Source organism: Camelus dromedarius, chromosome X (genome assembly GCF_036321535.1).
Source record: "Camelus dromedarius isolate mCamDro1 chromosome X, mCamDro1.pat, whole genome shotgun sequence".
NCBI classification, from domain to species: Eukaryota; Metazoa; Chordata; class Mammalia; order Artiodactyla; family Camelidae; genus Camelus; species Camelus dromedarius.
This window is the reverse complement of record NC_087472.1, coordinates 96,173,350-96,190,357: the sequence shown is the minus strand read 5'-3', so window position 1 is coordinate 96,190,357 and position 17,008 is coordinate 96,173,350. Positions and strand designations below refer to the sequence as shown.

At 38.0% G+C, this 17,008-nt stretch overlaps 1 protein-coding gene across 3 annotated transcripts in view; it reads right to left on the bottom strand.

Annotated features, from left to right (window-relative positions):
• Positions 1-17,008, bottom strand: part of PCYT1B (phosphate cytidylyltransferase 1B, choline) — a 143,766-nt gene that overhangs the window by 67,071 nt on the left and 59,687 nt on the right. For all 3 annotated transcript variants that reach the window (XM_031445690.2, XM_031445689.2, XM_031445688.2), the window contains exon 4: positions 911-1,062. In XM_031445690.2, the coding sequence (XP_031301550.1) occupies positions 911-1,062 (152 nt within the window). The remainder of the gene's footprint in view (positions 1-910; positions 1,063-17,008) is intronic.

The window sequence follows — 17,008 nt, the reverse complement described above, 5'->3', positions numbered from 1 at the left end:
TAATGCTTCGTACAGCTTGAAGCTACAATAGGTGCTTAGTGAAAATGTGTTAGTGATTGCTGGAAGTCAATCATATTGTAGTTTTTCCTTTTTTCTTTTATTCTTGCTGGGAAATTGTCTCCTCTGCTATTACCCATGCACATTTATCAGTATTCTCTATTCTCTTCTGTATCGTGAATTTAAAAATAGAAAAGAAAACTCTTAGAACAGCTTAATCTTATTTTTTTGTACTGGTTATAAAAGGAAAGAATAGCTCCTAATGTGGGGCTGGTAGGGAGATACAAAGCACATAATTCGATGCAGATCAAAAGAATTTCTCATGTTTTCAACTAATAAAAATCTTCTATCGGTAGGAGTCTTAGGGTCACAGAATCAGAGATATAAAGTTCTTTCCTTACAGGCTGGCCCCTGCCCTTCTGGGTAAGATGGGTGGTCATTTGTTCCATGAAAAATGATGCCCGAGAAACTGTAAGCCTCAATCATAACGATGGTGATGATGAAGATGATGACATTTTTGGAGCTCTTGCTATGGGCCAGCCAATGTTCCAAGGGTTTTACTACATGATCTCATTAGATCCTCAACACAGCCCAGTGAGAAAAGCAGCAATATCACCCATTTTACAGTTTAGGTGAGTGAGTTCAGTATCTTGCTCAAGGTGCCCCAGTTAAGAAGGGATAGAAGCTGCACATGGACCTGAGTGGCCAAGCTCCAGAGCCCACAGCGGGGAAGTGGGAGGCTATCAGTCCCCAGGCGGGGGCACAAGAGAGATGCTGCCTCACATGACACCACACGTCGGTGCCTGAAGTTACCTCTTTCAGAAACTGGATGTCTTTGGACTTTCTGGGTATAAGCTGTAGAAACAGACGACCCCCTAATTCTGCTACTTAGAGAATGTGGAAGAATGAGTACCTTATGTTTTTCCAGAAACTCTGGCGTGAGTGTCCACGGAGCATCTCTGATGACTTCATCCACATAGCGACAGTGTCTCAGAGCTTCGTATCTCTCTGCTTCGTTCATCACAGTGAAACCTTTGAATTTGTGGGTGAGGTCGTCACTGCAAACTGAAGCAAGCAAATGCATTAAAGGCTGTTAGCTGGCCCAGACCCTGCTCACAGCCATCCCAGTACAGACACAGCTTCTTCAGCAAGACAAAGAGCTCAGCCTTGCTATATGCCAGGCATAATCAAACTCAGTTTTTTAAGGGAACAAAGGATCAGGAAAGCGAAGCAAGCTGAAATCTACTGGCAATTGAGAATTTCATTTTCGTGCTAATTACAACTGCATTCTCCACTACGGCTTTTATTAAGATTATTCTCCACACTACTTCATGTGACTTGCCCATCTTTTTATTTCCCTACCCTACCCTTCGGTGAAAATTACTCTTCAGAAATAAAATGGACAGAAAAGGGAGAGCAAGGAGAGAGACCGAGAGGCCTGAAATGGTAGAAGGTTTGATCGATTCCAATTCCTTTACAAGATCATTGTACTTAGTATCTCAAGTGTGATTCACATGCATGCACGTGCGCATGTGCGCGCGTGCACACACACACACACACACACACACACACTTCTGGTCCCGGATTGAGGTCGTCACTAGACATTGCACCACACAATCAAGGGGAGAAAGTCACAGAATAGAAGATCTGGTCTAGCGGAATTCATCCTTCTCACATCCTGTCCTTTCTAGCTCTCAAGCTGCTCAATCTGCAAGTAAGATAATATTCTCCACTATCGGCCTTAGAAAATATTTGAGGATTTACATAGAAGTGCTTTGAAGTAAAGTGAGCAACAAATATTCTTCAATATCATACTCAGAATATATTTTTGTTGGCAAAAGCAGATTTTCTACATGTCAAGAGATGTCATTGTGGCTACAGTCCCCGTTTCCCAAGTTTACCTGTTCACTGCGGCCAGTCAGACTACCCTGGCTGCTCCTGAAGATGAGGTTTTTTTCTTTAAGGTATTATGTACATACAATAAACTTACAAATTTTAAGCGTACAAGATACGTTTTAAAAACCAAACTAGAGTCATTTTCTTGGAGCCAAATCATGAGCCACATCTAGATCCAAAACTGGCCACAGAGTAAGTCCAGGCAACGGCCACACACAGCATCCTTGCAAACCCTCCTCCTGCAGCTCTCACACTCTGCATCCATACCATTGCTAAACTGCTGGTTCCTTCCCAGCACACCAGAAGCCACGTTCTTCTCACCGCCTCAACACTCCCTTCCCGGCCCATTCACCGTCTACCTTAGATTACTGCAGTGGCTTCCTCACTAGTCTCCAGATTCCAGCCTCACCCAGTCCCCAGCAGCCTGTTCTCATCAGCCAGAATGATCCCATTAAAACCTGTCAGATTATATCATTCCCAGGATCCAAACACTTCCCACCTCCCTCAGAGTAAAAGCCAAACTCCTCCAGCAGCCTACAGGCCCCTATAAGACCCACATCTCCCTCCACCCATTCCTTGCCTCTGACTGCATCTCCCATTGTGTCCCAGCCCTTGGCCTCTTTGCTGTTTCCTGAAGCCACCAGGAATACTCCTCCTCAGGTCAGGACTTTACACTGCCTGTTCCCCAAACCTGGACCGCTTGTGCTCCAAGTATCCATAGGGCTCACTCCCTCTCCCCTCTCAAGTCTTCCCCGACCTTCCTCTTCTAAACTGGAATCTGCCCCCACTCCTGGCAGGCCCCATCACCTCCCCACCTCCCCACTTGACTTCTTGCTATGGCACTCACTGTCATTTGTCTTATTCATTTATAGTTGATATTTCTCTATTAAAATATTAGCTCCCTGAGGACAGGGATGTTTGTCTGTTTCATTTTCTGATGGTCCATAGTAGGCTCTTAAGAAGTATTTGTTGAGTGAATTTACAGTGCCTGATACATATAGATGCCCAATAAACGTTTACTATGATTTAAAATAATAGATGTTTATTTACCTGCAGGTACATTTCAACCACATACATGCAAAGAATAGACTAGTGTGCCTCTCAATACCCACATGCATGCCTGCATATCTCCTGTACATACTTCCTGTGATGTTGTATAGACACATATAGAATACAGTGTGACACAGAAAACATTGTAGTGGTTTATGTTACCAAAACACCATCAACCACACTGCCGGCTCAAAAACCTTGGTAAGTATCAGAATCAACTAAGGAGCTTGTTAAACACGTCCAGGTCCCTCTCCTCAAGATTTTGCTTCAGTCAGTGCTACAGTCTGACTGTGTCCTCCCGAAATTCATATGTTGAAATCTTAACTCCCAAAGATAATGATATTAGGAGGTGGGCCTTTGCGAGGTGCTCAGGTCATGAGGGTGGAGCCCTCATGAGTGGGATTAGTGCCCTTATAAGGGAGGCTCCAGAGAGCTCCTAGCTCCTTTCATCATGTAAGAAAACAGTGAGAAGGTGCCAGCTATGAGTCAGGAAGAGGGCCCTCACCAGAAGGAGACAGAGTGGAGAGAAATCAACTTCTGCTGTTTGTAAGCTACCCAGACTGTGGTATCTTGTTACAGCAGCCCGAATGGACTAAGACTGTGGGTCTGGAGTGGGTCCCAGGCAGCTCTATTTTTGAAAAGCTTCAGGGAGGATTCTGAGGCATGCAATATTTGAAAGCCCCTGAAGCATATTATGAACATTTTGAGTAAAGAGCCCTGCCTGTGTTTCAATCACCCATCATGCCCAGCTTAGGGGAGGGTGGGTAGTAGGGCCATAATGACTGTGTGATGTATTGATCCACTGGCTGCATTAGCTTTTGACTCCATACACGGGAATTATTTATGGGCCAAGCTATACAATTTAAAAATTGATCTACAGCTTTTTAAGTGTTCTTAAAAGACTTTACATTTTTGAAAGGCTAAAAAACTTTATTAAAATACTACCCCCAGAATTGTATTAAGCAAAAATGGACTTCATATCCATCAACTTTCTATTTTAAACAACAGAAAACCAGGCGGAGCCATATCCTCCCCACTCCATCTTTTGAACCTGCACCTCAGCAATTTGGTATAACTTCAAGATGACTGAGATAATGGCCTCCCTTCAGAGCACAGAGAAAACAAACATCCTGTTTATGCCAATACAGGGTCCTATTTTCCTATCCCAGGAGTGACCTCAAGAAGCAGCTGAACACGCTGGCCAGTTATTGTCTAAACATTAATTACGCCCAAAGCAGCACTGTTGTTCTTGAGTCTTGGCAACTGCACCCCGACAACCAGATGGAGAACTCTGCACAGTGGCATTCCGTGGATGAATTCACTGAGCTGTCTGGGAGCCCACGCTGTGGCTAACCTATGTGGGCAGCTCCGTGTGCTCAAAATGAAATATTACTAATACCTCGCAGGAGAGAAAACATAACATAGGGGATGAATTTTGGAGCCCTACAGACTTGGGTTCATCTCCCTGCTCTGCTACTTATTACTGGGAAAGTTACTGAAGCTAAGCCTCAGATGTCTGTCTTTAAAACACGACAAAGTTTGGAGAATTGAATTAGATCATCTAGGAGGAGGCTGTAGCTCACGAGGTCCTGAATGCAATCCCCAGCAACTCCACTAAAAAATAATTTCCCCCAGAAAGAGAGATTAAAAAATATTATTTTAAAAATGAAATTTGAGCATCTGTGTGAGCAGAGAGTCATGCTCAGTCACGTTTGCCATTTATTAATAGTCCTAATAATATAGGACCATTTGTGGAGATATTTATTCATTTGTGTTTTGGGCTCTGTCTTTTCCCTGCCCCCACTCCAAGCAGGTGGCCAGCTTCTTGGTACAAACTCCCCCGCAGAAGCTGTGAGGTGCAAGCTGCTGGAAGCAGCCTGTCTGTCTGTCTGGCTGCTGTTTTCCCCAAGCTAGAGCTCCTTGGGAGAATTCTATAAAGACAGAAGATTCCTCCAAAGGACAAAGAGGTCAGAGTTCTGCAGATCCCATGAGCAGCAGGGCCTCAGGAGGGTTGAGGACACTGAGGTTCACCTGGGCACAGAGCGCAGGTGCCTCACCTTGTACAGGCACAGTGGGTTCGCTCCCTCCTAGTGATTTTGTGGGCTCAGATGAGGAGGGAAGTGCAAAAACGATGCTGGGCGGCAGACTGCAAGCCCCTCTTCTGTTTCTGTCAACATTTTGGAATCTTGTTTGACTCTAAGGAGGTGAAGAAACCCCAGCAAGGACCGAGACTGAACTTCCCACCAGTCAGGCAAAATGGAGTCTAAGAGGAATATTTAATTTCAACTAAAATACAATAGAGGATAAACCCACACATACAGAGTAACATATATATGCCTACTCTAGTAGGAATACCATTTCTATTGTTGTTATTTTTTTCCTCCCCTCTTGTGAGGCAGAAGTGAGTATGTGGTGACTCGTATCCTTAAATTTCTGGGGGAAAACCCTGATACACATTGTAATTTCTTGTCTTGTTTTTAAATGACATGAGCTTTTTAATTAAAATAGAGGGGGAAAAGGGCTTTACAAGTGAAGAGTTTCAATTCACTAAAATAATGCCCACAGGGTAAGCTTGCATAAAAAATTTTTAAGTTATTACTGATTACATCCTTTAAAATTAAAAATGCAAGTGTTATAATCATAATGCACAATGTCATTATGGCAGTTTTGGTATCTGTTATTGCCTAAGGTTGGGAAGTAGACTGTAGCACCTCCAGTTGTCACAGCTTCTGGTCTTTGAATCATTTGTTTCTGCCAAATACCAAGTATTTCAACCGTACCTGTCCGTGCACTTGCCCCGACCATGGTGGTTTCATGAGCAAAGCCCTTGCTCCACCCAAAGAAACTCCTACAACAAAGCCACCTGCAGGTGTAAGGGGGTCCACAGTCAGCGCAGCAGGTTCTTTCAGCTCTCTGTAAGCATTTTATTTGCCCACTACACACATAATAACGAGAGCCAGCCTTTCAACCAACAACACAGAATACCTAGTTTAAAGGGCTCCCTACCTTTCCTCACTATGGAATTGTCTGCCAGTAAGTTCTTTTGTGAAACCTAAGAAAGATAGTCTAAGGCAATGGTCTTCAAACTCGGGTACACTACCCCTGGAGATACATAAAGAGGTAGTGTTTCCAAGCACTGGTAATTTTAAAGGAATCGATTTCCATATCCTCAACTTCCAAGGGTACACTTTTCTAAAATTAATTGATCCAAAAAAGCCTCTGTGTCCAAAACCAACCCTCCTCCACTTCACAAAAGAAAGGCATCATCCAAACCTGACTACACTGCATTGCTAGGGACAAGGAATTAAATCTTGAGACCAAACCAAACAGGACTCTCATTTAATGACTATGCAAAGCACCATGAACCAATGAAGGCTTCCTGTCTTTTTCTTTCTTGCACACCTTTCTGTTACAGGTGAAGTTGGACATAAGAAACTAAATATGGTAGAGTGGGGGAAATGCAAATTTTTATCTAACAACTTTACCTCTTCCTTCTCCCAACTACTATCAAAGGACACAAGGATCTTGACAGATGAGGCCCAGGAATTCAAAGCAAAAGGAGCATTGGAAAGAAATACTGAGTGATAAAAATTGCTTTTTCGTGTAGTGAAGGGTAAGCATTTTCCCAGCTATTCTCAATACTTATATTGAATCCTAAAAATGCCTTTTCTCTTGCAGTTAAGGAGTAAGCATTTTTCCTGCTGCTCACTTCAAAATCACTTCAATAAGTCGAAGCTGCATAGGCTGGTGCCACTGCTTTGTAGAAATATAACTGGAATACTTTTCTGGAATTATCATGTTTCAAAATACATTGGAATAAACACATGGATAAACATTTATATAATTTTTTCCAGATTTCATATGTATTATTTTAAAAGGAAGTTATGTATCTACTGTATCAACTCACATTTATTTCACCTACAGATCATCTTTATCCCATTTCATCTTTAAATGTTTATTATTTTCCATCTCATAACAAAAAATAAATATCTATGCCAAATTACTTTTTGGTAGTATATACATTTTTCTATCCTTAAATTCATAGGAAAAGTATAACCAGATTATCTAATAAAGATAATTAAGTTATTTCTAATGTTTATATTTGATTTTAATTAATTATTCCCAAAAGCCAAACACCAGAGTTTAATACACACATACACCAATATTTCGAGAAAGAATGCCTTTTAAAAAAATCACACTACTCTTATTATAAATATCATATAATTTTTTAATAAATTATATTGCATTACTATAAATTAAGGACATTGTTTTATTTTTGTAACTTTTTGTCCTGATTGTAACTTGTTATATTAGATCTACATCATTTAAATCTTGACTGATTATTTAATATTTTTAAATACTTTTTAATTTTGGGGGCTTTTTTTTGTTTGTTTTTTGGGAGGTAGAGGTAATTAGGTTTGTTTGTTTATTTTTAATGATGGTACTGAGGATTGAACCCAGGACCTCATGCATGCTAAGCTGTGGTCTGCCACTGAACAGTACCCTCCTCTCCCTTTACTGATTCGTTTTTATACTATGGATTCTTTAATTTATTTCTCAGTGGTTTTTAATAAAGCTTCTTGAAATATATTAATACACTTGAATTCAAAAGGCTTTTCTTTAGTTCGTAGGTTTTTAGTAGGCTTGACAATGGCAACTTTCTAGGTTAAATGCTGTTTTCTGCAAATTCAGTGAGCTAAGACTGCAGCCCCAAGGTTTGTTTTTTTTTTTAAGTTTTAAGCAAAATGACAAATGCATTTTATCAAAAAGTACTGGATTGGCAATGGTGCGATGCAGTTATCAATATTTCTATTTCCCCAACCCTTTGTAAGTGTATCTGGTTGAAAAGATTGCTTTCAAGTAAAAGATTAAGGGTTATAATTAAGAGTCATTAAAAAGTCTTGGTAAAGCCTTTATGTTATACTTCCTAGAAAGGGAGAAAACAAATTATTCTAATAGCTTGGAAACATATTTGCAAGTCAGATAATTTCTGATCTATTGCTAACAACAAATTTGAAAGAGGATCTTAATAAATTATCACTTGATAGACCATTACAATTATTTTGATGACAATAAGAAGTTATTTTTGTGATATTTGGTAAATAACTCAGGAGTTCAAAGATTGAGTGGCATCAGTATAACAAACTTCTTCCATTTCCATCTAAATATTTGTGTGAACAAAATATTTCAGCACTTACATCTGTAACAAAGAAAACTAGGAATAAAATCAATGTTAAACCCTATCTCATTCTAGCAGTAACATATTCATCTACAAAAATATTCATCTACAAATTCATCTCACTCTTCTCATTTAAATGTTAGAGAACACCAAGAAAGATAAATGCCAAAGGAAAAAAATCTCAAAAGAAGCCAGAGGTTAAAAAAAAAATAAACGAAAAAAATCACTTTACCTATAGAGGAGCGAGAGTAAAAATTACATTGTTTGCAGATACTAACTACTATATATAAAATAGATAAATGGTAAGTTTCTATTGTATATCACAGGGAACTATATTCAATATCTGGTAGTAGCCTATAATGAAAAAGATTATGAATACAAATATATGTATGTATATGTATGACTGAAACATTATGCTGTACACCAGAAATTGACACAATATTTGTGAACTGATTATCCTTCAATAAAAAAAGAATGCAGAGAACAGAAAGTGTCAAGAACACATTAATCTCAATACCAATAGTCAATAAACCAACTCATAATTAAAAAAAAATTACAGTGGACTTCACTACAGGAAACAATGCAAGCAAGAAATGAATGGAGTAAAATATTTAAAGTGTTGTGAGAAAAAACCCACCAACTTCCAATTCTGTACCATACAAAATTATCATTTAAAAGGGAAGGAGAAATAAAGACTTCATCAGACAAACAAAAATTGAGGGAATTGTTTCCAGTAGACCTGCCTTGCAAGAAATGTTTTAAAAAGTTCTTCAGAAAGAATGAAAATGATATAGGTCAGAAATTCAGAACTACATTTTAAAAAGGAAGAGCATTAGAGAACAAGTGAAGATAAAACAAAAACTTTTATTTCTCTTACTCTTAATTGACCTAACAGATAACAGTATATTCGAAATAATAATAGCAACAATATATTCTATTATGTGTATGTGTCTGTGTGCGTGTGTGCACTCAACAGCACCATAAATCAACTGAATGTAATTAACATCTACAGATGACTTCATCCAACCACAGCAGAATACACTCCTTCTTAAGCTCACATGGAGCATTCACCAAGGTAGACCACAATCTGGGCCATTAAATATACCTTAGCAAATTTAAAAGAACAGAAATCTTACAATGTCTGCTCTCAGATCACAATGGAATTAAACTAGGAATTGACAATAGAAAAATAGCTGGATAATCCCCAAATAATTGGAGATTAAACAATACACTTCTAAATAACACATGGGTCAAAGAATAAATCAAGAAATATTTTTCACTATTTTGAACTAAATGAAAATGAAAACAGAACTCATCAAAATTTGTGGGATATAGTGAAAATAGTGTTTAGAGGGAGATTTATAGCATTGAATGCATATATTAGAAAAGAATAAATATCTAAAATCAATCTAAGCTTCCATCTTAGTAAACTAGAAAAAGAAGAGCAAATTCAACTCAAAGTAAGCAAAAGAAAATAAATCATAAAAATCAGAGCAGAAAACCATGAAACTGAAAACAGGAATGAATAGAGAAAATCAGTAAAAACAAAAGCTGGTTTTTTGAAAAGATCAATAAACTTGGTAAGTCAAGCTAACAAAGCAAAAAGAGAAAAGATACAAATGACTAGTATCAGAAATGAAAAAGGATATTACTACAGATCTCAAGGACATTAAAAGGATAATAAAGGAAAATGAGCAACTCTATGGCCACAAATGTGGTAACATAGATGAAACTGACCAATTCCTTGAAAGACACAAGCTGCCAAAATTAACACTAGGAGAAACAGACATTATGAACAGGCCTTTATCTATTAAAGAAATTCAATCAATAAAAGAGAAAGCACCAAGCCCAAATGGGATCACTGGTGAAGTTCACCAACCTTTTAAGGAAGAAATTAAACCAATTCTCTACAATCTCTATCAGAATATGGAAGTAAAGGGAATGCATTACCCTAACACCAAAACCAAATTAACATTACCCTAACACCAAACACCAAACCTAACATTACCCTAACACCAAAACCAAATTAACACCTTACAATAAAGGAAAACTACAGACCAGTATCTCTCATGAACCTAGATATAAAACTCTTAAACAAAATATTAAAAACTCAAATCCAACAATGTATAAAAAATGTTTTCACTGTGACCAAGTGTGATTTATCCCAGGTAAACAGACACACAGATATAGAAAATAAACTAGTCATTACAAGTTTAGAGAGGGAAGTTGGGAGGGGCAAGACAGAGGTAGGGGATTAAGAGATACAAACTATTATGTATTAAATAAATATGCTATGAGGATATATTGTATGACACAAGGAATATAGCCAATATTTTATAATAACTATAAACAGTATAACCTTTAAAAACTGTGAATCACTATGTTGTACACCTGTAACTTATATAATACTGTACACTAACTATACTTCAATTTTTAAAAATCCAAAAAATAAAAAATAAAATATTAATTAATGTAATCTAGCACATCAACAGGCAAAAGAAGAAAAATCACATGACCATATCAATAGATGTAGAAGAAGCATTTGATAAAATCCAATACCCATTTATGATGAAAACTCTCAGCAAATTAGGAATAGAGAGGAACTTCCTTGACTTGGTAAAGAGTGTCTATTAAAAAACCTACAGCTAGGTTTTTTGAAAGAGTAAATAAAATCGACAAACCTCTGGCCAAACACAAAGAAGAAAAAAGAGAGAGCACAAATAAGCAAAATAAGAAAGGAAAATGGAGAAATTACAACAAATAACATAGAAATACAGAACATCATATGAGAATATTATGAAAAACTATATGGAATCAAAATGGATAACCTAGAGATGGACAAGTTTCTGGAAATATACAGTCCACCAAGACTGAATCAAGAAGAAACTGACCACTTGAACAAACCGATCACTAGAAATGAAATCGAAATAGCAATAAAAAACCTCCCTACAAATAAAAGTCCAGGGAATTCTACCAAACATACAAAGAAGAACTCATACCAGTCCTTCTCAAACTCTTCCAGAAGATTGAAAAGGAGGGAATACTCCCAAACTCATTCTATGAAGCCACCATCACCCTGATACCAAAACCAGGCAAAGACCACCAAAAAAGAGAATTACAGACCAGTATCACTGATGAATATAGATGCAAAAATTCTTACCAAAATATGAACAAATGGAATCCAACAGCACATAAAAAAGATTATACATCATGATCAAGTGGGGTTCATCCCAGGGACACAAGGGTGGTTCAACATATGCAAATCAATCAATGTAATACATCTCATCAACAAGAGAAAGGACAAAAACCACATGATCATCTCAATCGATGCAGAAAAAGCATTTGATAAAATTCAACAACCATTTATGACAAAAACTCTCACCAAAGTGGGTACAGAGGGAACATATATCAACATAATAAAAGCTATATAAGACAAACCTACAGCCAGCATAGTACTCAACGGTGAAAAACTCAAAAGCTTCCCACTAAAATCTGGGACAAGACAAGGCTGCCCACTGTTACCACTCCTATTCAACATAGTCCTGGAAGTCCTAGCCACAGCAATCAGGCGAGAGAGAGAAATAAAAGGGATCCAAATTGGAAAAGAAGAGGTTAAAGTGTCACTATATGCAGATGACATGATACTATATATAGAAAACCCTAAAAGGTCCACACAAAAACTACTAGAAATAATCGAAGAATTCAGCAAGGTAGCAGGTTACAAGATTAATGTTCAAAAATCAGTTGCATTTCTTTACACTAATGATGAATCAACAGAAAAAGAAAGTAAAGAAACAATCCCCTTTAAAATAGCACCCAAAGTAATAAAATACCTAGGAATAAATCTAACCAAGGAGGTGAAAGACTTATACACGGAAAATTATAAAACACTGATTAAGGAAATTAAAGACTTAAAAAAATGGAAAGATAGTCCATGCTCCTGGATTGGAAGAATCAATATTGTTAAAATGGTCATACTGCCCAAGGCAATCTACAGATTTAAGGCAATTCCTATCAAATTACCCAGGACATATTTCACAGAACTAGAACAAATCATAATAAAATTTATATGGAACCACAAAAGACCTAGAATTGCCAAAGCATTACTGAAGAAAAAGAAAGAGGCTGGAGGAATAACTCTTCCGGACTTCAGACTATACTATAGAGCTACAGTCATCAAGACAGCATGGTATTGGTACAAAAACAGACGTAAGGACCAATGGAACAGAACAGAGAGCCCAGAAATGAACCCACAAACTTCTGGTCAACTAATCTTCGACAAAAGAGGCAAGAATATACAATGGAATAAAGACAGTCTCTTCAGCAAATGGTGTTGGGAAAACTGGACAGCAGCATGTAAAGCAATGAAGCTAGAACACTCCCTTACACCATACACAAAAATAAACTCAAAGTGGATCAAAGGCTTAAACATAAGACAAGATACAATAAACCTCCTAGAAGAAAATAGAGGCAAAACATTATCTGACATACATCTCAAAAATGTTCTCCTAGAACAGTCAACTCAAGCAATAGAAATAAAAGCAAGAATAAACAAATGGAACCTAATGAAACTTACAAGCTTCAGCATAGCAAAGTAAACCATAAGTAAAACAAAAAGACAACCTACGGAATGGGAGAAAATTTTTGCAAATGAAACTGACAAAGGCTTCTTCTCCAGAATATATAAGCAGCTCATACGACTTAATAAGAAAAAAACAAACAACCCAATCCAAAAATGGGCAGAAGACCTAAACAAGCAATTCTCCAAGGAAGAAATACAAATGATCGATAGGCACATGAAAAAATGCTCAGTATCACTAATTATCAGAGAAATGCAAATCAAAACTACAATGAGGTATCACCTCACACCAGTCAGAATGGCCATCATTCAAAAGTCCACAAACAATAAATGTTGGAGAGGCTGTGGAGAAAAGGGAACCCTCCTTCACTACTGGTGGGAATGCAGGTTGGTGCAGCCACTGTGGAAAACAGTATGGAGATTCCTCAAAAGACTAGGAATGGACTTACCATATGACCCAGGAATCCCACTCCTGAGCATCTATCCAGAAGGAGCCCTACTTCAGGATGACACCTGCACCCCAATGTTCATAGCAGCACTATTTACAATAGCCAAAACATGGAAACAGCCTAAATGCCCATCGACAGATGACTGGATAAAGAAGAGGTGGTATATTTATACAATGGAATACTATTCAGCCATAAAAACCGACAACATAACGCCATTTGCAGCAACATGGATGCTCCTGGAGAATGTCATTCTAAGTGAAGTAAGCCAGAAAGAGAAAGAAAAATACCATATGAGATCGCTCATATGTGGAATCTAAAAAACAAAACAAAACATAAATACAAAACAGAAATAGACTCATAGACATAGAATACAAACTTGTGGTTGCCAAGGGGGCAGAGGGTGGGAAGGGACAGACTGGGATTTCAAAATGCAGAATAGATAAACAAGATCATACTGTATAGCACAGGGAAATATATACAAGATCTTGTGGTAGCTCATAGTGAAAAATAATGTGACAATGAATATATGTATGTTCATGTATAACTGAAAAATTGTGCTCTACACTGGAATTTGACACAACATTGTAAAATGACTATAACTCAATAAAAAAAATGTTAAAAAAAAAAACCCTACAGCTAACATAATACTTAGTGGTGAGAAACTTGAAGCTTTCTCACTAAGATCAGGGATAAGACAAGGATGCCCCCCTCACCACTGTACTTGAAGTCCTGGCTAGCACAGTAAAATAAGAAAAGGAAATAAAAGGTATACAGATTGGGAAGAAAGTAATAAAACTGCTTTTGTTTATAGGTGACATGATCATCTCCGTAGAAAATTTTAAAGAATCAACAACAACAAAAAACCTCCTAGAAATAATAAGCAATTAGAATAAGGTTACAGGATACAAGGTTAATTAAAAAGTCAATCACTTTCCTATATACCAGCACCAAACAAGTGGACTTTGAAATTAAAAACACATTACCATTTACATTAGCATCCCCCAATAAATGAAATAACTAGGTATAAATCTAATAAAATTCATATAAGATCTTTATGAGAAAAACTACAAAATCCTGATGAATGATATCAAAGAACAAAATAAATAGAAATATGTTTCATGGTCATAGACAGGAAGACTCAATACTGTCAAGATGTTAATTCCTCCCAACTGATCTATAGATTCAAAGCAATCCCAACCAAAACACCAGCAAGTTATTTTGTGGCTAATGATAAAGTGATAGTAAAGTTTATTTGGAGACAGAAAAAACCTAGAAGAGCCAAATTAATATTGGAGGAAAAGAACAAAGTTGGAAGACTGGTACTACCCAACTTCAATACTTCCTATAAAGCTACAGTAATCAAGAAAGTGTAGCATTGGTGAAAGAATGGACCAATAGATCAATGGAATGGAATAGAGAGCCCAGATATAGATCCACATAAATACAGTCAACTGATCTTTGACAATGGAGCAAAGGCAATACAATGAAACAAAGTTGTTACAACAAATGGTGCTATAACAACTGGACATCCACATGCAAAAAAAATAAAAAGGAATCTAAACACATGTCTTATACCCTTCACAAAAATTAGCTCAAAATGGATCAGAGATCAAAACATAAAACACAAGAGTATAAGACTCCTAGAAGGTAACATATGAGAAAACGCAGATGACCTTAGGCATGGCGGTGACTTCTTAGATACAACACCAAAGGTACAATCCACCAAAGATACAATTGGTAAACTGGACTTCATTAAAATTAAAAACTTCTGCTCTGCAAAAGGCAATGTCAATGGACTGTGAAGACAAACCACAGACTTGTAGAAAATATTTGAAAAGACACAAATGATAAAGGCCTATTATCCAAATTATACAAAGAACTCATAACTCAACAATAAGATGCAAATGTTCTACCTAGTCTTCTCCAGGAACCCTTATCTCACCATGTTTTTAAAACTTGCAAGAAAATGAACAACCTGACTTAAAAATGGACAAAAGATCTGAACAGACACCTCACCAAAGAAGATATACAGATGTTAAGTAAGCATATAAAAAGAGATGTTCAACATCATATGTCATCACAGAATTATAAAATAAAACAACAGACAGTCTATACACCAATTAGAATGGGCAAAATACAAAATACTGAGAATACCAGATGCTAGTGAAGATTTGGAGCAAAAGCAATTCTCATTCATTGCTGGTGGAAATGCAAAATGGTACAGCTACTTTGGAAGAGTTTGGAGATTTCTTACAAAGCTAAACATACTCAACGTACGATCCATGTTTTTACAATGCAAATTTTGAGAAAGGGTACAAGACATAGCCAACAAAAAGTTGTCCTGCCCCTGGGGATTGTTACAAAGTTTAATTGAATTATCACAAAAACACTCTAGGTGTGTTTCTAAAGCTCAGTAATCTAAATGTATTTCGTGATCTTATGCAGAGTTAAAGTTAATTCAATTGTTATGTTTAGGGTCAACTACCTATATCCAGTACTCCGGGGTTCCCTTGGTGGATTTTCTCTCCACTCTAAGGGTCTAATTGGTATGCCTTTAGGAAATTTATTCTAGAGGAAAGAGGTTATAATTTTGTTCAGGCCTCTAGCGATAATTAGTAGGTGGGATTCCCTCACCTGGCCAATTAATACCTGCTCTGATCCTGGCCATAGATATGAATTTTCTTCTAAAGTTACTCAACCTCAATTAGAGCAACAAGTAGCAACTTGAAGCAGTTAACCAGATACCTAGTTCTATAGGAGATTTGTGATTGTAATAGTGTAACTCTAGATATGGGAAGAAGCAACAAGAGGGAATGTTTCCCTGGACCATAACAGGCTAGTCAGACAGGTGGTCCAGAGACTTTTTGCTACTGGTTATAAGGCCTAGCCCCATACTAGCACATTGAGTGGCCTGTCAACAAACCCTCACCTGACCTAGGAATGAGCACCCTTAGCACTGTGGGATGAAATGGTCAGGAAATGCCTCCCAAGCCATGGTTGAATTTATGATCATGAGGGCACTTGCCATCTGCCTCTACAAGGAGTAAGTCACAAGCCACTGAAATCGTTGACCTTCAGCGCAGCCTGAAAGGAGCTCAGGACGCAGATCTAGAATGAGGCGCTCTGTGCTCTGGGAAAACTGGCAAAACAGGCCTTCAGATAGATATTTTCAGGAAAAGATTTTATGAGCCCAAATTCTTGCATCTCCTCATATTTAAAAAAGCACTAAAATCATTAAGGGTGACATCTGCTTCGGCCATTAAGGAGCGCTGTCTTACAAAACCACATGGCTCTTAACGTCGCACCCGAGGGGACCCATTCGCTGTACTTATATCCCCAGTGGGTCAGGTGTGTCAATGCTCACAGAAAAGTAGTCACTAAACAGGTCTCCGACTGGTTCTCCATTGTCTTTTCCTAGATCCCTGAAGGGATGTGGTCTTTCTTTTCAGACACTCTTAAATTTGTTTTTCCTGAGTTTAGCTCTTTATCTTGGTATCCGCCTACTTTTATGTTGTTATCCTCTTACAAAAACGACCGTCTCTCTTTGAGGTCCAAGATCTGTGAACTTAGGAACAATACACCCCTTCTACCAAGACTGCTGCCATGAACCAAGCCAACATCCTGGTGATGCAGCCCTTGGATGCCGCTGGGGTCTCCTTCCACTCCCACCTTTAAGGCTGCAGGGATGTGAGGGCCCCACAACCCCGGACAGACTGGCACAACAGGCAGGGACAGTGTGACACCCACAGTTCAGCAGGAAGTAGATACGGAAGATGAGACCCTCACCCCTGTTCCAAAGATCTGTCACTGCCAATCTGTCAGGGGGGAATGTGGGGCCCACTGACGTCCTTCAAAGTC